Source organism: Myotis daubentonii, chromosome 2 (assembly GCF_963259705.1).
Source record: "Myotis daubentonii chromosome 2, mMyoDau2.1, whole genome shotgun sequence".
In the NCBI taxonomy this organism is placed as follows: domain Eukaryota; kingdom Metazoa; phylum Chordata; class Mammalia; order Chiroptera; family Vespertilionidae; genus Myotis; species Myotis daubentonii.
Genome location: NC_081841.1, coordinates 115,644,736 through 115,668,035, shown reverse-complemented (window position 1 = coordinate 115,668,035; position 23,300 = coordinate 115,644,736). Strand labels below are relative to the sequence as shown.

General features: G+C 37.7%; 1 protein-coding gene across 5 annotated transcripts in view; it reads right to left on the bottom strand.

Annotated features, from left to right (window-relative positions):
* POSTN (periostin) overlaps window positions 1-23,300 on the bottom strand; it is a 54,557-nt gene that overhangs the window by 12,822 nt on the left and 18,435 nt on the right. The window contains exons 11-21 of one of the 5 annotated variants that reach the window (XM_059684348.1): window positions 15,191-15,327; window positions 14,262-14,392; window positions 13,757-13,887; window positions 13,559-13,661; window positions 13,384-13,451; window positions 12,621-12,666; window positions 6,226-6,306; window positions 3,998-4,087; window positions 2,227-2,316; window positions 908-985; window positions 440-528 (exon numbers count right to left, since the gene is read on the bottom strand). In XM_059684348.1, coding sequence (XP_059540331.1) covers window positions 440-528; window positions 908-985; window positions 2,227-2,316; window positions 3,998-4,087; window positions 6,226-6,306; window positions 12,621-12,666; window positions 13,384-13,451; window positions 13,559-13,661; window positions 13,757-13,887; window positions 14,262-14,392; window positions 15,191-15,327 — 1,044 coding nt within the window. Of the gene's footprint in view, window positions 1-439; window positions 529-907; window positions 986-2,226; window positions 2,317-3,997; window positions 4,088-6,225; window positions 6,307-12,620; window positions 12,667-13,383; window positions 13,452-13,558; window positions 13,662-13,756; window positions 13,888-14,261; window positions 14,393-15,190; window positions 15,328-23,300 lie in introns of those variants that run through there. The other 4 variants (XM_059684345.1, XM_059684344.1, XM_059684346.1 and 1 more) reach the window with 4 other exon arrangements.

Genomic DNA, 23,300 nt, shown 5'->3' with positions numbered 1-23,300 from the left:
TTTTAGGAAAGAAAATTACTAAATGCACTGTTTTTTTTTTTCTAGAACTATGAGCTTAAAGATTCCATAAACATGCCTTGTATTATTGTTGTGGGAGCAGTGAATACATTTTTTAAAATATAAAATATATGTCAAGTTGGGTTTGTTCAAATAACTACCAATTTTAAAAGTTTCCCCTTTTCACATACTTAAAATACTCTTATAATTATGTATATCAAAGCAAAAAGATATTCAGTGCTCCTCAAGCTTTATACCATACTTTTTAAAGACTGCTTAATGTAGTTATAATTTATAGATATTAATTAAACTACCATTGAACAAATCAATCTGTTAAGATAACACATGATCCCATCTTTAAAAAAATTGTGAACGCTCAGTCTTTAAAAAGTTGAAGAATTCAGTCACCACACCTGTTAACGGGTTAGTTGTTTCTTTTTTACTAACCTCCCTGAAGCAGTCTTTTAATTTCTTCATCTTCAAGTAAATGATCATCACCACCTTCAATGAGTTTGGTGACTTTGGTGACCTCTGAGAGGGTACATGTTTATAACAGAAATTGATTTATGTAGCAAGAAGACAGGAGACCTGATATAAACACATCTGCCCAACACTGAATTCCAGACCAACACTTGGTTCTTTCTCAGATTTTAGTGCTGTTTTTCAATAAACCTGTTTCCTTATAAATCTGTTGAACAATATATAACAAATATGTAACATAACAATCAATGTGACTGTCATTTAAGCTTCATTCTATATGTTTGAATTTTTTTCTCTTATGTTGGTATAGAACTTAAACAAAGAAATGATATAAAATAAAATAAAAAACACATATAAAGCCTCTCAAAGATTAGTCTTTACAGACAGCTTAGGTAAAGTCATATTCTTATTTTTTTTTTAGTATGCTGACCTTCTTGCAACAATTTCTTCAGAGTTTCTTCTGTTTCTCTACCACCAGTAGTAATCCTAGTATATTTTATTTCAGGACCTAAAGGAAAGACAATAAAAAAATAGGAATAATATAGGGGTAGATAAACTTCCTCTGTAAAGGGCCAGATAGTAAACATTTTAAACTTTGTAGGTGATATGGCCTGTGTTGCAACTATTCAACTTAGTAACTATAGTGTGAAAATATTCATGGACATTATATAAATGAATTAACACTGCATTCCAATAAAACTTTATTACATGAGCAGGCGGCATGGGCCATAGTTGCTAATCACTCATTTAAACAAATACTTATAGAATAGTTGTATTCAGAATTTTAAGCTAATTTATTGGTGGGAGATTGATACAGAGGTTTACTGAAATTATTAATTGTTTTATACATACTTGCATATATTCTGGTATGTATATGTGTAGACCTTAAGATTATTGGAAAACCAAAAGAGGGAATGGTTTTGGTTCTAGGATATACTAATACATTATATAATGTGTATGAAGCACATAATAAAAACAAATTCTTATAGATTTGTCTACAAATTCCCAACTCAGAGAAAAACATAGATTATACATTTAGAATAATATTATATCTGCCAAAAAAATAGTTACTTCAATAACCACCATGAAAATGACAGTTCCTCTAATAATTATTTTTAATATATATTTTTATTATTGATAGTATTACAGATGTCTTCCACTTTCCCCCCATTTACCTCTTTCCTCCCAGCCTCTACCCATCCCTCCAGGTCTTCACCCCCCCTATTGCCCCTGTCCATGAGCTATTTATGTAAGTATATATAAGTTCTTTGGTTTATCTCTTCTCATGTCCCTAATCCCCACACCAAGGTATGTCAGTCTGTCCCATGCCTCTATGCTTCAGGTCTTATATTGTTGGTCAATTTATTTTGTTCATTAGATTCTACAAATAAGTGAGATTGTGTAATATTTGTCTTTCTCTGTTTGGCTTATTTTGCTTAATATAATTCTATCCTGGACAGAATGGAGATTCTGTCCCAAAGGATAAGAAATCCCTCTTTTGTACTGCTGCATAGTATTCCATTGTGTAAATGTCCCAAACTTTTTTACCCATTAATCTACTAAACACCACTTGGGCTGTTTCCAAATATTAGCTATTGTAAATAATGCTTCTGTGAACATAGGGGTGCATATATTCTTTATGATTGTTGTTTTCAGGATACAATAATTCTTATAGAGATATTTTAGGATTAACTGTAGTTTGATTTTTATAATCCAAGGAACAGTTACATCTATGGAATTAAAGATTACCTGTAATGATTCGTTCTTCCCTTGTCTCTTTTTCAGTTATTTCCACAGGCACTCCATCAATGATTTTGGTGTATTTTTTAATAATTGGCTCTGAAATTAGGGGTAGAAAAATGCATTTGATTCGTCACCTCATGGTGTCAAAAGCTAGACATTTTAACGAGTAAATGTATTTCTCAAAACAATACCATTTGGAATTTAATTATACAGTCAAAAGTCGGTTCTCAGACATCTCCCATCTCGAACAATTTGATTCTTGACCAAGTAGTCCACAGAAAAATGTCTTGATTGTGAACAAAACTTCAGTTCTTGACCTAACAAACCTTTAATGCTGATATATCAGCATGACAAAAAGCATCTCTTAGTACCCAGCCAGTGTTGCTCAGTGGCTAAGCATCGACCTATGGACCGGGAGGTCATGGTTTGATTCCCAGTCAGGCCATATGCCTAAGATGCAGTTTGATCCCCAGTGTGGGGCATGCAGGAGGCAGCTGATCAATGATTCTCTCTCATCATTGATGTTTCTATCTTTCTTTCTCTCCCTCTCTCTTCCTCTCTGAAATCAATAAAAATAAAAAATCAATAAAAAAACAAACAAACAACATCTCTAAAGTTACAAACAAATGAGAGACTGTGAGTATGAGTCAGTTTACCACAAAACCTCCTGTTGTTAACATCTCAGGAAATTGTGCTGGGAATATTTTTGTTGTTTTGTTGCTGGCTAGATGGACAATTAGCACAATTTTAAAATATAAAGAGGCCATCAAGTGTTGCTAAAGGTGTGAAAGTGCTCATGAAACAATGATCTCAGGCAATTAAAGAGATAGAAATATTTTTGTTGATTTGTATAAAGAAAAAGCAGTTAGCTGGTGCTAGCATTTCAGAGGCAATGATTTGTGGAAAAGGGAAGATACTGTATACTGACCTGAAAGACACCCCTGGAATGAATGCTGAAAGTGGTTCCTTTAAGGCTAGTAGGGGGTGGTTCGATAAATTTAAGGAAAAAAGTGTTTATTTATAGAATAAATAGTACATTAGAAATGTACTCTATATAAGAAAGGATACAACAGGGAATTATTTGGGAGTCTAGAATGAATTAATTCAATTTAATTCTTTCTAATCAGAAAAAATGATTCTGTTTTTGAACAAATTGTTTCTCGAACAGCCTTCTGGAATGAATTAAGTTTGAGAATCAAGATTCCACTGCAATAATTTTGGGAACACAACTCAAATAAATTCAGATCAACAGATGTCTGAAAACTCATAATTGTGTCCTGAATCTTGGGTAAGGGCAAAGGCCATCTAGTAAGCTAACTCTCCATGTCATATTTGTTTCCTGACTGTGGAATGAGTATTTAGTGAGAATCCAGAGAGTTCTACATTATTAGAATGAGAACTCTATGATAATCTTAACAGTGGCTTACTGGTCAGTCTAATACAATGGGATTTTTTCTTCTAAGTCCAATATGTCCTTTTGTTGAAATTATTGTCATCATTATATTTCACAGTCATCACTGCATATAGAGAAATAATGACAGTTTTGTTGAACCTGGTGTCTTAATAGTTAAATTAATTCCAACTAGATCAATTAAAGGGCATTTATATTTTATTTGACAGGTTAATAAGAACCCATAACTGAGAAAAGTACTCCCATGATTTACATAAAACAAAAACCAAGAGGAAACATCAGATGTTCAATATATTTAAACCAATTCCTGTGATTAAAATAATCATAGAGATCCCAACAAGGCACTAGGAAACATACATAACGCACCTCCATGGATTATTTCAGTTACTGTTTCACCTTCCTTAATCAGTCTGAATTTAGGTTCACCTTCAATTTTCATCTTTGTTATTGTGGGTCCTGAGACATTGTTTTAGGAAACAAATTATCATGTTAAGTAGTCCTTTAAATTTACCAGGACGATAAATTTATTTCAACATTTGGTGTTACTCAAACATGAAAGTGATTTCAGGATTTATGAATTCAGTTTTAAACAATTCCCATTTTTTTCAAATTAGGAAGTATTTGGTATTCTATTAAAATTACTTTCATCTGTAATAGGGCTTACATTGATTTGTAAATACATCCATTCATTCGTAGTTATAAAGTATGATCACATAAAATATGTGACTATATTTTGTGAATCATATAGTATATACAAATTTGAGTTGTTCTAATTATTGTTAGTGTTATTTTACCATACTGAGATTGTCTATTACTACTTCTTTATTAAATTTTAATTACTATATTACACTTTTTAATCCAATGAGCATAAGATTGAACATTTAAAAATCCCAAATTTATGCCTACTTTTAAGATACTGAATTTCAGGCTTTATGGCTAAAAGAATTTGAGTACTTACCTTCTATATGTGAATGATGCAAAAATTTACTAAGTAATAAACAGTACTTCAAATGCAAAAGTTAAATGTGTTGTATTTGACTTGCAAAATGATTTTGCTTCAGTAGAAAATAATTTTGAATGTTAGAAAGTTGATTACTACATTAGTTAATCAAGGCTATTTTATAGAGGAGAAGAAAAATAAAGTTCAGTACATTTAACTTATTCTGTAACAACCTTCAACAGCTGAGGGTAACTATATTTGCTTATCTTTGAGAGGATTTATTTGCTTTGTCCAGAAATTCTCAATTACCCAGAATTAAATAGTCTAGAACAAAATAAAATGAGGAAAACAAAAGTATAGTTATTTTAAACAATAGATATTTCACACCATGATATTTGATCTATAGGGGTACTGAGTATCAAAACATAAGGCCAGATTTTTAAAGTATAGATATTTCAAAAGAAAAGTACACTTAAGGTGTTTAAGGATAGGAAATGAGTTAATAAATCATCTGACTCAACATTTCTTTAAAGGAACTTAAACTGATATTTCAGAAATATCCTTTATAGTGAAGCTCTATGAAGGCAAGGTTTTTCATAAAAAATATTTCTTTTTCATATTTGCTTCCAGCATTTAGGAGAGTAACCAGCAAAAGAAATGCTCAATAAGTATGTATTGAATTGAATTTTCATTGATTTATTCTTTATTCTGAAATTTGGTTAAGTATTCTTTTTTAAAATAAGAAACATCTTGGAGTCTAATTTATTTAGTGAGAATTCAATAATCATCAGTATATCTTTAAAAGTGCAAACAATGAGGAGGAAATATCAGTATCATTTTAGAGCAGGAAATTATAAATGGCTATGAAGATAAGCATTTGTCAAGTCACCACATTAAGATGGTTAGACACGAAAATGAAATTTTATTGAGGTCTGACTCTCAGTAATAATTAAAATACATTAGATAAAGGTGGCGCAAAGATATTGAAGCTGGCTCACATAGACAGTAAGTATAACGAGAAAAGTGAGTGCTTAATGTTCTAGTCTGAAACATCAGGAGAAATGTTTAACTCATACATATGAGTTCAGGGTTAGAACTAAGGTTTCTAAGATTTGACTCACTGCACCAGCTATTTATTCCTTCTTCTATTTCAAAATATATTATGTATGGTTGTAATTTTAAGCTTTCATCAACATACAGCTTCTGTACTCTCTTAAGTTGTTGGATGAAAAATGCCTGCACTTTTTGGAAAAGTTTTTTGTAATAGTATAAAAGAGATCCATGTGGGGAGATTGGAAATGAAGGTGCAAAAAAAGAGTATATTCTCTGAAGGAATCAAACTGCAGCAAAAATGCTCAGCGTTTATTTTAGTGAATATCTGGGTACTAATGCTAATGCAATAGCTCATTAGGTTCATGTGAAACTACTGTTTTCTCAGTCCAGAACAAGCAAATGTACTGAAAGTATTAGAACTGCACAATCCACTCTGTGAAATAATTTGCATTCCCTATTCTTCAATAACATAAGCATGCCATTTGTATAGAAATATTTAGCATGTTAGTTTAAAAAAGAATGTAGATACATTCATAAAAATCAGTCTATTATATGGGCTTTTCTCACAGTAAAAGGAAACATGTATAACATTGATTTTTACCTTCAGTTTTGATAATAGGCTGAAGACTGCCTTCAATCACTTTAATTTTTGGTTCTACAACTTTGGTTATAATTTTAGTAGCTGAAAGTATAAAAAGTGGAACATAATGATGCTTATATATCAACAACCTGAATAAAACAGTTTGTTTTTGTTTTGCTTGTTTTTGCTAGGTACTGAGGTATCAGATACAGTAATATGTTCATACAGATGATGAAGGAAATATTCATTGTACATTATCTAGTAGTATCTTCTTATGGCCAGATGTTGTACTCTGAAGTCCAGGCACTTGGATTTGTTCCAGTGAAATATAGACTCACTAAGTGGGGAATTCTATCTAGAAATCTCTAATTTTGAACTGCACCACTAAAGCTACTTACCTTCTTTTATACTTCTTGAAAATATTAACTACATAGCAACAGAAGACAATAAATATATTTAATTTCATGCAATTCATAATATCTCAAATTGCATTGTTGAATTCTTTCTCAATTAGAAAAGAATTAAAATAAAAGGCAAAATATTTTTCATGAATTTTATAACATTAATCTAGAGAGAAAAATAGAAAAATAGCTCAGCATACTTAAAAGTAAAAATAAATCTCAGCCAGCCAGATGAGCTCTATGCAACAAACATTATATGATCACTAGAGGCCCTGTGCACAGAATTTGTGCACGGGACGAGGGGGTCCCCTCAGCCCAGCCTGCACTTTCTCCAATCCGGGACCCCTCGGGAGATGTCCAACTGCTGGTTTAGTCTCACAATCTGGGACCGCTGGCTCCTAACTGCTCACCTGCCTGCCTGGCCTGGTCGCCTCCAACTGCTCCCCCTGCCAGCCTTGTTGTCCAACACAGCCTGCTGTTTGGTCATTACTGTTGCTGTGATGGTGTCCTGGACAATTTGCATATTCCTCTATTATTAGTATAGACTATTTAAGTTACAAGCTACAATATCATTAATTTTTATCCTCATCATCTTTTTTAAAATTTAAAGGTATGTATTTTGAATGCATGTCATCCACCCAACTAAGATAATAATGTGTAAAATTTATTTAAGATAGTAGCCAACTTTTTGGTTGGTTTTTGTTTGTACAGATTAACTAAAAATGAGCCTCTGGAGCCTCATAAGCAGAGTTACTGGCTTTTTGTAACTTCTAATTAGTCCTTAAAAGATGGCTCCATTAGATAACATGCTGCACTAAAGCTACTTGTGCGTTCATAACAGATATACTGACATTTTAAAGGTGAGGTGTTAGCATAGTTTGGGTTTCTGTAACATTCTCACCTCAGTTTTATGAGATGTTTATTTGTATCCCCTTTTGAACTAAGATGGCTTAAAGGCCTTAATTGTGACCATGTTTCAGTCATATCAAAATTTTATGTCTTGAGATCTCAAATTATAAAGCTCTAAGGCATAATAAATCTGTGTCCAATTATTGGCTTCACAAGTGGTCCTACCATAGAGAAACCTTACCATGAAGATCAAATACAGAGGTCATATCCACTGCTACTTTCAAAATGAGTTAATTACTTTTATCTCAAATTTTTACTTCATACTAAGGAACTTGAAGTTTAGGGTGTTTAGTTGATTGTTAGTTTTGTTTCAATCACACTTTCCTGAAGGCAAATAGTTCTGACAGGTCACCAGCCAAAGATTAAATACTGATTTTATTACTCTTTACCTCAATATATTTGACAAAATTGCTAAACAGCAGTCCCCCCCAAAAATTAGGATGTATGGTATTTTAGGGACCAGAATAATGTGTAGCAAGCATATTAAATAAATTTTATAGATCAGTCAATAAAGAAACATAAAATATAAATTTTTGGCTTTATTAGTCTCTACCTCTATTTGATGTATGCTTCTAAATAACAGCCTACCGAACTGATGTTGAGGAGGAGTTAAAGAAACATTTGACATCAGAATGTAAATCTCAAAGCTGTTTCAAGACATTGAGTAGGAAGATGAGATTTACTAGACTTGCATAATTTCATAAAGTGTAACATTCTCTGTGAGTGAGGATCTAATTTCAGTAAAGGAAAATATAGGAATTACAGATGGTGGCTCATTGTAAGCAAAATATTACATTGACATATATGGAAAGTGGTGAATTTATTATGGATTAAATAGGAAAAGTAAAAAAAAAAGTAATGCACATATATATCTTTAGTAGGGAAAGATGGTATAACATTTCTGATGAATAGAGCCCATAAAGATTCTTTAGTTTTTTATGAAATACTAGAGGCCTGGTGCATGAAATTCATGCATGAAGCGGGGGTCCCCTCAGCCCAGCCTGCACCCTTTCCAATCTGGGACCCCTCAGGGGATGTCTGACTGCTGGTTTAGGCCCGATCCCGGGGATTGGGCTTAAACAGGCAGTCGAACATCCCTCTCACAATACTGGACCACTGGTTCCTAATTGCTCACCTGCCTGCCTGCTAGGTTACCCCAAATGCCCCCCCCCTGCTGGCCTGTCCCCCCCCAACTGTCCCCCTTTTCTGGCCTGGTTGCCCCTAACTGCTTTGCCCCCTGCCAGCCTGGTTGCCTCTTATTGCACCCCCCTGCTGGCCTGGTCACCTCCAACTGCCCCCGCCAGCCTGGTCACCCAACACAGCCCCTGTGCCCGCCTGGTCACCCCACGCAGCCTGCTGGTTCAGTTGTTTGGTCGTCCCTCACTACCCCCGCTGCTGGCCTGGTCATAGGCAGCCATCTTGTGAGGGCATGAGGGTTAATTTGCGTATTACCTCTTTATTATATAGGATATCTTTAAAACATTGTAACTTCCATAATGAAATATATACCAGGTTTAATCAAAAGTATTCCAACTAAATCTTTAAAACAATTCTGAGCTGGCTTGATATTGGATTTGCATATATTATCTACAAGAGGCCCGGTGCACAAAATTTGTGCATGGGGGGTGTGTCCCTCAGCCCAGCCTGCACCCTCTCCAATCTGGGACCCCTCAAGGTATGTCCAACTGGCCATTTAGGCCTGATCCCACTGGTCAGTCAGACATCCCTCTCACAATCCAGGACTGCTGGCTCCCAACCACTCGCCTGCCTGCCTTATTGCCCTTAACAACTCCCCTGCCAGCCTGAATGATACCTAACTGCTCCCCTGTGAGCCCAATTGCCCCTAACTCCTCCGCTGAAGGCCTTGTCTCTCCTAACTGCCCTCCCCTGCTGGCCCAGTCACCCTTAACGGCCCTCCCTTGCCAGCCTGGTCACCCCTAACTGCCCTCCCTCCCCTGCAGGCTTGGTCAGCCCCAACTTCCCTCCCCTGCCGGCCATCTTGTGGTGGCCATCTTGTGTCCACATGGGGGTGGCCATCTTTGACCATATGGGAGCAGCCATCTTGTGTGTTGGAGTGATGGTCAATTTGCATATTATTCTTTTATAAGATCGGATAATAATCCTATCTAGTAAAAGAGAAACATGGTAATTAGCATAAGACTGCTACCTTTCCCATTGGCTAATCAGGGCGATATGCAAATTAACTGCCAGCCAAGATGGCCGCCGGAAGCCAGGCAGCTGGAAGTGAACATGAGGCTTGCTTGCTTCAGTGACGGAGGACTCCAACGTTCCCCACCTGCCTTGCCGGCCTCTGAGCCTGCAGTTTGAAACATTGTAACAAATATAGAAGCTAAACAAAATCCCAGAAACCTGCTTTCAGCCCCCTGGGATCTCAGAGCTGGAGTTATATATTGTTTCTATTATAGAACTCAAACAAACCAGATACCTGCTTTCAGCAGCAGAGGCCTCAGAGCTGGAGCCAGAGCTAAAGCTGGCCCAGAATAAAAAAAAAAGAAACAAAGGAGCAGTTGGGAGCTACCATCACCCGCCAGCCTGAAAACAGCCCTCAGCCTCTCACCCAGACTGGCCAGGCACCCCAGTGGAGACCCCCACCCTGAAGGGTGTGTGACCAGCTGCAAACAGCCATCATACCCTCACCCAGGCTGGCCAAGAACCCCAGTGGGGACCCCACCCTGATCCAGGACACCCTTCAGGGCAAACCAGCCAGCCCCACCCATGCACCAGGCCTCTATCCTATATAGTAAAAGGGTAATATGCCTCCCAGCACTGGTATCAGCAGAGCCATGAGGCCTCCCAGCACCGGAATCAGCAGATCCGAGAGGCCTCCCAGCACCGGGATCAGCGTGACAGGGGGCAGCGCCCAAACCCCTTGATTGCCCTGTGGCTCTGTGTGTGACAGGGGGTGGGGCCACAACCTCCCTATCCGCCCTGCTCTGTTCATGACAGGGGAAGGGGCCACGACCCCCTGATCAGCCCTGCTCTGTGCCTGATAGGGGGGAGCTCCCCAACCCCCTGATCGCCCTGCGGCTCTGTATGTGACATGGTGCGGCACCCCAACCGCCCCCCCCCATGGGCCCTGCTCTGTGTGTGATGGGGTAGAGCCATAACCTCCCCATCGCCCCTGATTGTGAGAGTGGTGGTGCCCCAACCCCCTGATACACCCTGCTCTGTTTGTGACAGGGGTCAGTGCCCCAACTCCCCTATCGGCCCTACTCTGTGAGTGACAGGGGGGAGCTCCCCAACCCCCTGATCGACCCTGCTCTGTGCATGACAGGGGGGAGCTCCCCAACCCCCCTGATGGGCCCTGTTCTGTGCGTGACAGGGGCAGAACCCCAACCCCCTGATTGGCCCTGCTCTGTGCGTGACAGGGGGTGGTGCCACAATCTCCCCATTGACCCTGCCTTGAGTGTGACAGGGGGCGTTGCCCCAACCCCCCTATCGGCCCTACCCTGAGCATGACTGAGGGTGGCATCGCAACCTCCCAATCCTCCCTGCTCTATGCATGACAGGGGGCGGTGCCCCAACTCCCCAATCGTTCCTGCTCTGAGCCCGACCAGGGGCTGCACCTAGAGATTGGGCCTGCCCTCTGCCACCCGGGAGCAGGCCTAAGCCAGCAGGTGGTTATCTCCCGAGGGGTCCCAGACTGCGAGAGGGCACAGGCCGGGCTGAAGGACCCCCCCCTTCCCCTCTGAGTGCACAAATTTTTGTGCACTGGGCCTCTAGTAAAAGCATAATATGCTAATTTAGAGCAGACATCCTTCCAGACGTTCTTCCAGACAACCTTCCAGGTGAAGCCGGGGCTGCAAGGGAAGCCTGAATCCCGGATGCCAGAGGGAAGCCAGTGCTGGCATCCAGGGGAAGGAAAGCCTACTTTTGCATGAATTTTCTGCATTGGGCCTCTAGTTATGACATAATTGAAATTAGTAAGAGCAGCAGACATTTTGTTTTGCTCATTATATTGTCTTTATTTCTTTTCCATACCAAGTGTGAATCTTAAAGAAAATTTTCTTAAATAGCAGATTCTAATGGTATAAAATAGAATAATTTTCTAGTCAGAATAAATGTGGAAATTGAAATAATTTTTTAGCAACTATTATATATTGAGTGTTTAATTGTAGAGTCAAAACAAAATTAAAAGAATTTCTGCTTTGAAAGTTACAAGAAAAAAAGAAAAAATACAAAGGAAGAAAAGTCACATTGAAAAAGAAATACCACAAATTATGTTTATCCTTTACCAATGTTAAATAGTAGGGGTTAAATTTCGATAATCTGATAGAATCAGGGATTAAAGAACCTTGGGATCTAGAAACTCTATGTTTATCACCTGGCAAAAATTTTATTTCTTTGTACAGTTTTGGATAGAGTTTTTGACCACCAAGTCATAAATATTAAGATTCTTTGTCACATTGTGTTCCACCCTGAATTTAGCCAACTGAGGACTTGAGGGTATAGTAAGCGGCAAATCCCTTGGCAATGCTATTTCTGTGTCCACACATCTGCATTTTCAGGTAGCTCTCAAGTGATTTTACCTAGCTCTTTCTTTTAAGGTTTGTATGTCTTTTTTTCTGCTTCTCTGCCATACTAGCTATTATATTTTACTGCTATCCTATGTAATAAAAGCCCAGTGACCAAACAGTGGAACAACCAGAATGACCGGTTGACCAGTTACTATGACAAGCACTGACCACCAGGGGGCAGACACTGAACGCAGGAGCTGACCCCTGGTAGTCAGTGTGCTCCCACAGTGGAAGCGCTGCTCAGATGACTGGGATGAGAGGCGCTCTCACAGCATGCCAATTCCCCAAGGCCACGCCTTCCACCAGTGCACGAATCCTGTCCACTGGGCCTCTAGTTCTTATATATTTTTGAATGAGTGGGGAAATGGTTTCTTGGAGTTGGAGGGCATGGCAAAGGATGAGAGGTCTCATTCTAAGCTCAAGCCTTATTTAAAGTGGGTTCCAATTTTCCATTGTTTGAAATTCTAAATACCATATTATCAGTAGTCTCTGTTTGTAAATATAAAAAACATTATTAATATTTTTTTATTTTTCCACTTATATGTGACTAATACCCATATGTACTTACTATAGACAGTCATGGGGATTTCTTTGAAGGTGCTACCACGAACAAACTGAAAATAAATGTTTATACATGAAGTGTAGTAATATGACATGTATACTTAGTAACATAAAACTAAGGCTAGTTGTATTAAAAAATATGGAACCACTGTATTTCTTACTAAGGTAAATAAAATAACGCTATCATTACACTTAACGCTATCATTACATATGAAATGAAGTCTTCATATGAGTCAAATTCCAGTTTCCTGCTATAAGGCTGATAGCTTAACATTTATAGATTTGTAATTCAGTCTTGAAAATTATAGATTACTTAATCCAAAGTCATGTGTTTTCTGACACATTGACTCTATAGTAATAAAGAAGCAAAATATTTCTTGCCTTTAACTATTATGATTAATGACAACTTTTTATAAGTATATACTTTTTCTTATATTCAGTAACAAAGATATTTGAGGATAAAAAAATTATAGTTGTTTTTTTCTATGTCTCATCTTCCCTACTGGATGGTAAAATTTTTGCATAAAGAGCCATATCTGATTCAACTTAATATTTCACATAACACTTAATACACTGCTTGGCCTCATGTAAATTTTAATGGATTGTTGTTGAATAAAGCCATAAGGAATTTATGTCATTTCTTTACAGATGGGCCAGTGATGCATAATCAACAGAGCAATCCAAGCCTAGTGTCCATCTACTCATTAATGTATACATTTATAGTTTCTTATGTTCAACACATTATAAATAAATCCAATAATATTCTGTACCTTAATTTGGATATATTTGATCAGTTTATTAAGTACTTCCAGCAGCTGATCACTTCCAATAGGCATGTCTATGAAGAGGAATATTAAATAAATATTGGCAAGAATGTATGAAATAAAAATCTAGGTTTTTTAATAAAAAAGATTTAGCATATTAATGAATTCAATAATTACCAACCTGCTGGATAGAGAAGTTTATCTACAACATGAATGACACCATTTGTTGTCATGATGTCAGATTCTTTTGATTTCAATTCATTTACCAGAAGTGTGTCATTTACCTATCAAAACAAGGAATAATGTCGATGAGAAATTTAATGAAAAATGAACATTACAATTTATGAACACTATCATAAATTCATTCCATAAAACTTACTCCTTTCAGATAGATTTTGCTTCCTTGTATGGTCTTTAGAATGTTAGTAACACCAGGTTCAAACCCCTTTCCAATGAAAACTCCTGGTGTCAGGTGATAAAGGATAATGTTTTGAAGAGCATTTTTGTTGCCTAGAAGGAAAATATATATATTTATTTAATAACATGTCATCTTGTTTTGGCATTTTGATGCTAGGAATACTAAAGAGAAAAATATTTGTCTTTATATTCCCACACTGTATTTCTTATCTAATTGTTCTCTCAAGTTACTATTGATAAATAACATAAATGAACACATAGCCCAAACACATGACAGTAAGCAGTTAACTAAGAATATTAATGAGTGACCCTTCACATATCTTAAATGAAAATAATGAAAACTATGACTCTACAAAAATTTTTAAAAAGGAAACATTTTTGAGGCTGATGTCTGGGCAGAAACCCTTGAGGAAGAAATTAGATCCTGATATTAGACCCTGAAATATTCCATATTCACTTTTACTTACGAATCAGAATTTCCTTTTCTTCATTAGTCATTCCCTTAAAGGCATCATTGGTTGGAACAAATAAAGTCCAATCCCCAGGTTGTGTTAGGAGCTCTTTCAAATCTGCAGCTTCTAGAAAGCTAAGGAAAATGCTAAACAGAAAAGACATGTGTTTATTTTGTTAGATTTAGATATAGTATGCTCACCTACAATGCATGGAATAGAATATAATCCATGTATTCAGAAAGCATGAGAAAGTTATTCATACATTTTCATAGGTTTCATATGCAATTTACCTGTTAAGAAAGTTTTTTCATGGGGAAATTATTTAAAGGTACATGTGATTTTTAAAAAATATATTTTATTGATTTTTTACAGAGAGGAAGGGAGAGGGATAGAGAGTTAGAACATTGATGAGAGAGAAGCATCGATAAGCTGCCTCCTGCACACCTCCTACTGGGGATGTGTCTGCAACCAAGGTACATGCCCTTGACTGGAATCTAACCTGGGACCTTTCAGTCCACAGGCCGATGCTATATCCACTGAGCCAAACCAGTTAGGGCTACGTGTGATTTTTAAATTTTCTAAATACTGTTTTTCTCCTATAAAACTTGAAAAGGTCACACTTTATAGCAAATAAACATTTTTAATTTAATATTCTACAAAATAGCCTTTGCTATTAAATATTATCATTTAAAAATTTAATTATAAAAAACTTTCAAAGAGTAGTTTAGTTTATAAGATTGTGTGTTTTTTTTCAGTCACCAAATTATATTATGTTGCACCAGGAAGCAAAATAATGTTGAGAATATATTTAGTTTCATAGACTTATTATTCTAAGTTTTATGATCAGCAATACTGAATATTAAATGCCGTTTGGAATTCTAACTGTGAAACAAATATGCCAATACCTCTCATTCTTTTGTGGATGTGAAACTAATTAAGTTTACCTAAAGCGTTTATCTTGTTTTAACTTTTCATGGAGGGATTTCTCTGCTGGTTTGATGATCTCTCGGAATATGTGAATAGCGCCATTTCTCCCTTGCTTGCTTCCTCTCACCATGCAGGAATTTTCAATGCAGACAGCCTAGCAAAGGAAAAAAAGATACAGCTCTCCATTTCCTTATTTGAATTTTCCTATGTGGAAATAATTGCATAATTAAATTTTTAGATTGACTCTCCTAAGAGGTACCCTGACCTATATGGCTAGTGGAAAAAGCTTCTTTCTTCTGTTTTTAATTCCTTGCAAAATCTGACATCACCTTATTCAACCAGGTTTTCTGCTACTACTCAAGCTACCTTAGGTGTCAGGCAGGTAGTTTTGTGAGTAAGTAATAAAAGTTCCATAGAATTCCATTGTTACATTTTCTACCATTCCTCTTCATGTTCCAACCATTTTTCCAACCTTCTTAGGAAACTTTAACCTTTTAACTCTTTAGAACCTTTTTTCACTGTCAGTTTCCTGACATCAGTGCCTCTTGTGATCTTCATTAATAGTTTCTATATTTTCTTAACTGTAATATCCCATCAATTTATAAATGAAAGTATTAATTTAGTTATAGTACTTTTAAACAAATAAAGGTATATGTATAATTTAGAGAACAGCCCATTTTCTGCTTCCTTTATAATGTTTGTCATGGAATTGTGGAACTATAATGAACAGATACTGTGTCAAATTCAATTCTAGGAAATGCTTTACTTTCTGTGAAATATTTTAGCTATAGCTGTATGTGTTTCCTGGACAGAAACCACTAGTTGCACTGTGATTTTGATAAGCAATATTTTCTAAAATGTTTTCTTAAGATAAAGTACAGTAGAATCATTTTATAGGATTCAAAAATATTTCTGTTTATGAAAGTTTATCTTGAGAGTTATTCAAAAGAGATTCAGGCGAGAAACCAAGATGGCGGCATAGGTTAACGCTGGAGATTGCTGCCTCGAACAACCACTTCAGAGATATAACTAAAGGACAGAACAGACATCATCCAGAACCACAGGAAGGCTGGCTAAGTGGAAATTCTACAACTAGGAGGAAAGAGAATATCATACCCAGACTCAGAGGAGGTGCAGTGCTGAAGTGAAATACTCAGGTGCGGAGTGCACGCGCGGAGCAGGCTGGTGGCAGAGGGTGTGGTTGTTATTTTCAATCGGGAGGGAGTTTCAGACTCTGAGCTCCAGTTCCGGGTGAGTCTCTGGGGACCCAGACTCAAACGGGAGAAGCGGGACTGTCTGGCTTCGGTCAGAACTCGAAGGCAGCTTTCTCTCCGAGATTTGCAGCTGTTGCTGGGACTCTGAGAGGCAGAGCCCCTAGGGACGGAACTGAGAGCAGCCATAACTGCTTGCTCCTGCCCGCCCTGTAGATCCCCGGGGACCCGCCCCGCCCAAGCCCTGCGCAGAGCCATTTGCAGGATAGCCTCAGGCAAAGGCTAGATTAGCACCACCCTAGAGAGCCAGCACAGAAGCTCTCCCACTGCAGACACAGCTGACTCTCATAGCCAGTTAGCCTGGAGGTCAAATCACCCCGGTATTGCCGACAACAATCAAGGCTTAACTACAAGACTGCACACAAAGACCACTAGGGGGTGCACCAAGAAAAGATAAAAAAATGCGGAGACAAAGAAACAGGACACAAATGTCAGAAATGGAAGATATAGAGCTCAAAACCACACTTTTAAGGTCTCTCAAGAACTGTCTAGAAGCTGCCGATAAACTTAGTAAGGCCCTCGAAAAGACTGGTGAGACCGCCGATAAATGTAGTGAGATCCTCAAGAAATCTAATGAGACCCTCGATGTTGTGATAAAGAACCAACTAGAAATTAAGCATACACTGACTGAAATAAAGAATATTATACAGACATCCAACAGCAGACCAGAGGAGCGCAAGAATCAAGTCAAAGATTCAAAACGCGAAGAAGCAAAAAACACCCAACCAGAAAAGCAAAATGAAAAAAGAATCCGAAAATACGAAGATAGTGTAAGGAGCCTCTGGGACAGCTTCAAGCGTACCAACATCAGAATTATAGGGGTGCCAGATGATGAGAGAGACCAAGATATTGAAAACCTATTTGAAGAAATAATGACAGAAAACTTCCCCCACCTGGTGAAAGAAATAGACTTATGGGTCCAGGAAGCACAGAGAACCCCAAACAAAAGGAATCCAAAGAGGACCACACCAAGACACATCATAATTAAAATGCCAAGAGCAAAAGATAAAGAGAGAATCTTAAAAGCAGCAAGAGAAAGAAACCCAGTTACCTACAAGGGAATACCCATACGACTGTCAGCTGATTTCTCAACAGAAACTTTGCAGGCCAGAAGGGAGTGGCAAGAAATATTCAAAGTGATGAATACCAAGAACCTACAACCAAGATTACTTTATCCAGCAAAGCTATCATTCAGAACTGAAGGTAAGATAAAGAGCTTCACAGATAAGGAAAAGCTAAAGGAGTTCATCACCACCAAACCAGTATTATATGAAATGCTGAAAGGTATCCTTTAAGAAGAGGAAGAAGAAGAAAAAGGTAAAGATACAAATTATGAACAACAAATATGATCTATGAACAAGTGAATCTAAGAATCAAGTGAATAAATAATCTGGTGATCATAATAGAATCAGGGACATAGAAAGGGAATGGACTTACTATTCTTGGGGGGGAAGGGGTGTGGGAGATTCGGGAAGAGACTGGACAAAAATCGTGCACCTATGGAAGAGGACAGTGGGTGGGGAGTGAGGGCGGAGGGTGGGGCGGGAACTGGGAGGAGGGGAGTTATGGGGGGAAAAAAGAGGAACAAATGTAATAATCTGAACAATAAAGATTTAATTAAAAAAACACAAAAAAACAAAAACAAAAGAGATTCAATTTCTGAATTGTGATCTCAGAGTAAAAGATCATTCTACATATTTGATTATACATAAAAATTATCTTGTAAATTATAATAGACCCTATAAACTGATAAACAAATGGCCAATGGACAGATGAAGAGATATTTAACATCATTAATCATCAGTAAATGCAAGTCAAAACCATAATGAAATACTACCTCAGACCAGTCAGAATGGCAGTTAACAAAACTCAAAGAATTAAGAACAGAGTTAGATCCAGAAACTCCTCTTCTGCGTATCTAACAAAAAAATTTGAAAACATTTATTCACAAGATATATTCACCACTTTGTTCATTGCAGCATTATTCCCAGTGACCAAGACATGGAAACAACCAAAGTTTCCTTCCATAGATGATTGGGTAAAGAAGATTTGGTACATATGTACAATGGAATACTACTCAGCCATAAGAAAAGATGAAACACTACCCTGTGGGGAGATTAAAAATGGCGGCAGAGTAAGTGGAAGCTACACTGACACTCTCCAAGGACCAAACTGGAAATACAGCTAAAATACAGAAAAATCACCCTGAAAAATCAACTAAAGACTAGCTGGAGAGAACCCTGATAACCAAAGATGGAAAGTGGAGACTGTATAGAGACTGGTAGGAAGTGTAGAGACAAGAAAGGGATGGCTGGGCTTCCACAGTCAGCAGCTGAAGTTTCAAAGTGTTATCACAGCTGTTAGGAGTTTCCTACTGAGAACTCTGGGGTCTAAACCCCAAGCTGGACTCCCCAGCCCAGAGCACCAGAACTGAGAAAGGTGCCCACGTAATACCTGACTGTGAAATGCATCAAGGTTGCTGTCTGCCAGTGAGAGATGGCTGGAAATGCTGGCACCCTCTTAAAGGACCAAGGCACAACATTTTGTGTGCAGCTTTTCACCTTGGGCTCCAGGAGAGGGAGGGCAGAGTAGACTGGAGCTGTGTCAGGAGATTCCAGGGTTGCGGGGGTGGGAATTGGAGCTTGGAGGGCAATCTTCTGGTCTTCTGTGCTGAGTCATTCCCTCACTGTGTGGAGGACATCTTTCTCTGATTGACATTTGCTATCTAGGCAGTTTTGGCTGGGGTGAAGGCAATTGCACACCCTAATGGAAGTCATCTCGTCCCACCCTGTGGTCATCATAAGGTTAATCAAGCATGAATAAAAATCAAACTGCCGGCAGAGGTGGATCTCTGGAGGTTTTGAGTCAGTCCTGATATAATCTCAGGCCCTGATCTAAGAAAAGCAGACCCTGGTGCACATTGTGGTGCTTTCCTAAGGCACCCAACCCCAACAGAGGGAGCCACAAGCTGTGGACTACTGATAGCCTCAAACAGAGTACTAAGTGCCAGTCAGAAGCAGCATCTGACATTATCCTGCATTAGAAATTGGGAGTCACAGCAGATCTACCTAATATATATACGAAAACCCAGATAGAAAGCCAAAATGGGAAGACAAAGAAACAACTACCAAATGAAAAAAGAGGAGAATTCACCAGAAGAAGAACTAAATGAAACAGAGACAAGAAATTTATCAGAGATAGAGCTCAGAATAATAATGGCAAAGATGCTCAACAGCATGAGAAAAAATATAGTAATTATGAAAAAAGATCAGTCGGAAATAAAGAACGACATAACACTAAGAACACTGTGGAAGGAATACACAGCAGATATGGGGAAGCAGAGGACTGGATCAGTGAATTAGAAGACAGAGTAGAAAAAAAAAATCACTCAATCAGAGAAACAAAAAACAATTTAAAAGCAGGAGGACAGTTTAAGGGAGCCATGGGACAAAGTGAAACAAAAATATTCACATAATCAGAGTGCCAGAAGGAGGCGAAAGTGAGCAAGGGATAGAGAACATATTTGAAGAAATAATGGCAAAATACTTCCCTAACCTACTGAAGAAAAAAGTCACATAAGTCCAGGAGGCACATAGAGTCACAAGAAAGGAGAACCCAAACAGTCCCATGCCCAGACACATCATAATTAAAATGACAAAAATTAAAAATAGAGAATCTTAAAGAGAGAAAAGCAATGTGTTACCTACAAAAGGGTTGATTCCTCATCAGAAACTCTATAAGCCAGAAGGGAATGGCATGAAGTATTCAAGGTAATGAAAATAAAGTATCTGAAATCAAGATTACTATATCCAGAAAGGCTATCATTCAAAATAGATGGTGAAATAAAAAGCTTACCAGACAAAAAGGCTTTATCACCACCAAACCAGCACTGCAAGAAATGCTAACAGGACTGCTATAATGAGAAGAAATATATATAGAGAAACATAGACATACAGATCTTAAGTGTCAAGAAATAAGTTCCTATCAATAATAACTGTAAATGCAAATGGATTAAATGCTCCAATCAAAAGATATAGGGTACAGGAATGGATACAAAAACATGACCCAATTATATGCTGTCTACAAGAGACCCACCTCGGACCAAAAGACTCACACAGGCTGAGGATGAAGGGATGGAAAAACATTTTCCATGAATGGAAAGGAAAAAAAACCAAAACCAAAACAACGCTAGGGTAGCAATCCTCATATCTGACAAATAGACTTCAAAATGAATTTCATCACAAGAGACAATAAGGGTCACTACATAATACTAAAGGTATCAATACAACAAGAGGATATAACCCTGGTAAACATATATGTACCCAATATAGGAGCACCTAAATATATATTAAAAAACACTTCTTGAGGACTTTAAGGGAAAGATCAAAAGCAATACAGTTATAGTAGGGGACTTTAATACCCTACTGACTTCACTGGATAGATCTTCCAGATAAAAAATTATCAAAGAAAAAGTGACTCTAAATGACCCACTGGATCAGATGGATTTAATTATCATTTATTGAACATTTCATCCCAATGCTGCAGAATATACATTCTTCTCAAGTACACATGGACCATTCTCAAAGATAGACCACATGTTAGAATACAAAACAAGTTTCTACAATTTCAAGAAAATTGAATTCATATCAAGCATCTTCTTAGACCACAATGGAATAAAATTAGAAATCAACTACATTAAAAATACTCCAAAACATTCTAACACAAGGAGGCTATATAACATGTTATTAAACAACTGGAGGCCTGGTGCATGAATTTGTGCACCAGTGGGGTCCCTTGACCTAGCCTGTGGGATCGGGCTGAAACCTGCTCTCCAACATTCTCCGAGGGGTCCCAGATTGCAAGAGGGCACAGGCCATGCCAAGGGACCCCACCAGTGCACAATCAGGGCCAGGGAGGGATGTAGGAGGTTGGCCAGTCCAGGAGGGACTGCGGAAGGGCTCCAGGGAGTGTCCAGACCAATTTGCTCAGTTCCGATTGGCCAGACCCCAGCAACAAGCTAACCTACCAGTCGAAGCATCTCTCCCCTGGTGGTCAGTGCATGTCATAGCGAATAATTGAGTGGACTTAGCATATCATTAGCATATTATGCTTTGATTGGTTGAATGGCTGACTGGACAACCAGACACTTAGCATATTAGGCTTTTATTATGTAGGATGATAGGGTTACCAATGAGATCAAGGAAGAAATAAAAAATGTTCTGGAAACAAATGTAAATGAACCTAAAACAACTTAAAATCTCTATGACCCAGCAAAAACAGTTCTAAGAGGGAGGTTCATAGCACTTCAGGCCTACCTCAAAAGACAAGAAAAATTAATAATAAAATATTTAACACTACACCTTAAAGGATTAGAGCAATAAGAAAAGCCCAGAGGAAGTAGAATGAAAGAAATAATAAAGATTAGAGCAGAAATAAATTATATTGGGATGAAAAAAATCATTCAAAAGTTTATTGAAACTAAGAGTTTATTCTTTGAAAAGATAAACAAGATTTATGAGCCTTCAGTCAGTCTCATCCTATATAATAAAAGCCTAATATGCAAGTTGACCAAATGGTGGAACCACCAGCCACTATGATATGCACTGACCACAAGGGGACAGACACTCAATGCAGGAGCTGCCCCCAGCCCACAGGCCCAAGGCAGGTGCCAGCGGGGGACCCGTGATCACCCCACTAGTCACCCCACAGATTGGCCCTAATCACTGGCAAGGCCTAGGGACTCTATCCATACATGAATTTCATGCACTGAGCTTCTAGTCAGAAAATAAAGAGAGAGGACCCCAAAAATTAAATCAGAAATGAAAGTGGTGAAGTAACAACTGACACCATGAAAATATAAAGGGTTGTAAGAAAATACTGTGAACAGCTATATGCCAACAAGCTGGACAAAGTGTATAAAATGGACACATTCCTAGAAAAATACAACCTCCCAAAACTGAATCAGAAAGAGTCAGAAAACCTAAATAAGCCAATAACAACTGATGAAATAGAAGCAGTAATCAAAAACTTCCCGCAAACAAAAGTCTTGCCCTGGACAGCTTTACAGGGGAGTTTTACCAAACCTTCAAAGAACAACTAACACCTATCTTCCTCAAACTATTCCAAAAAATCCAAGAGGAATGAAAAGTTCCAAGGTCTTTTCATGAGTTCAATAAAGAGAACTAATTCTAAAACCAGATAAAGGAACAAGGAAATAGAACTATAGTCCAGTATATTGGGTGAACATATATGCTAAAACCTTTAACAAAATATTAGCAAATTGGATCCATCAATGTATTAAAAAGATCATATTCCATGACCAAATGGGATTTATTATGGAGATGAAGGATATTTGCAAATCAGTAAATGCGATACATCACATAAACAAATTAAAAGGAAAAAAAAATCACATGTACATATCAATTTACACAGAAAAAGCATTCAACAAAACCTAACACCTATCTTTTATTAAAAACTCTCAGCAAAGTGGGACTAGAGGGATCATATCTCAACATAATAAAGGTCATATATGACAAACGTATAGTGAACATCATACTCAATAGGCAATAACTAAAACCTTTTCCCTAAGAACAGGAACAAGTCAGTGATGTCCAATTTCACCACGCTTATTCAACATAGTACTGGAAGTTCTAGCCACAGCGGTCAGACAAGAAGAAGTAAAAGACATCCAAATTGAAAAGGAAAAAGTTAAACTCTCATTATTCCCAAATGACATGATTATTGTACATAGAAAATTCTAAAGACTCCACCAAAAACTACTAGATTTAGTCAATGAATTTGGCAATTAGCAGGATACAAAATTAACATCCAGAAATTGATGGCATTTTTATACACC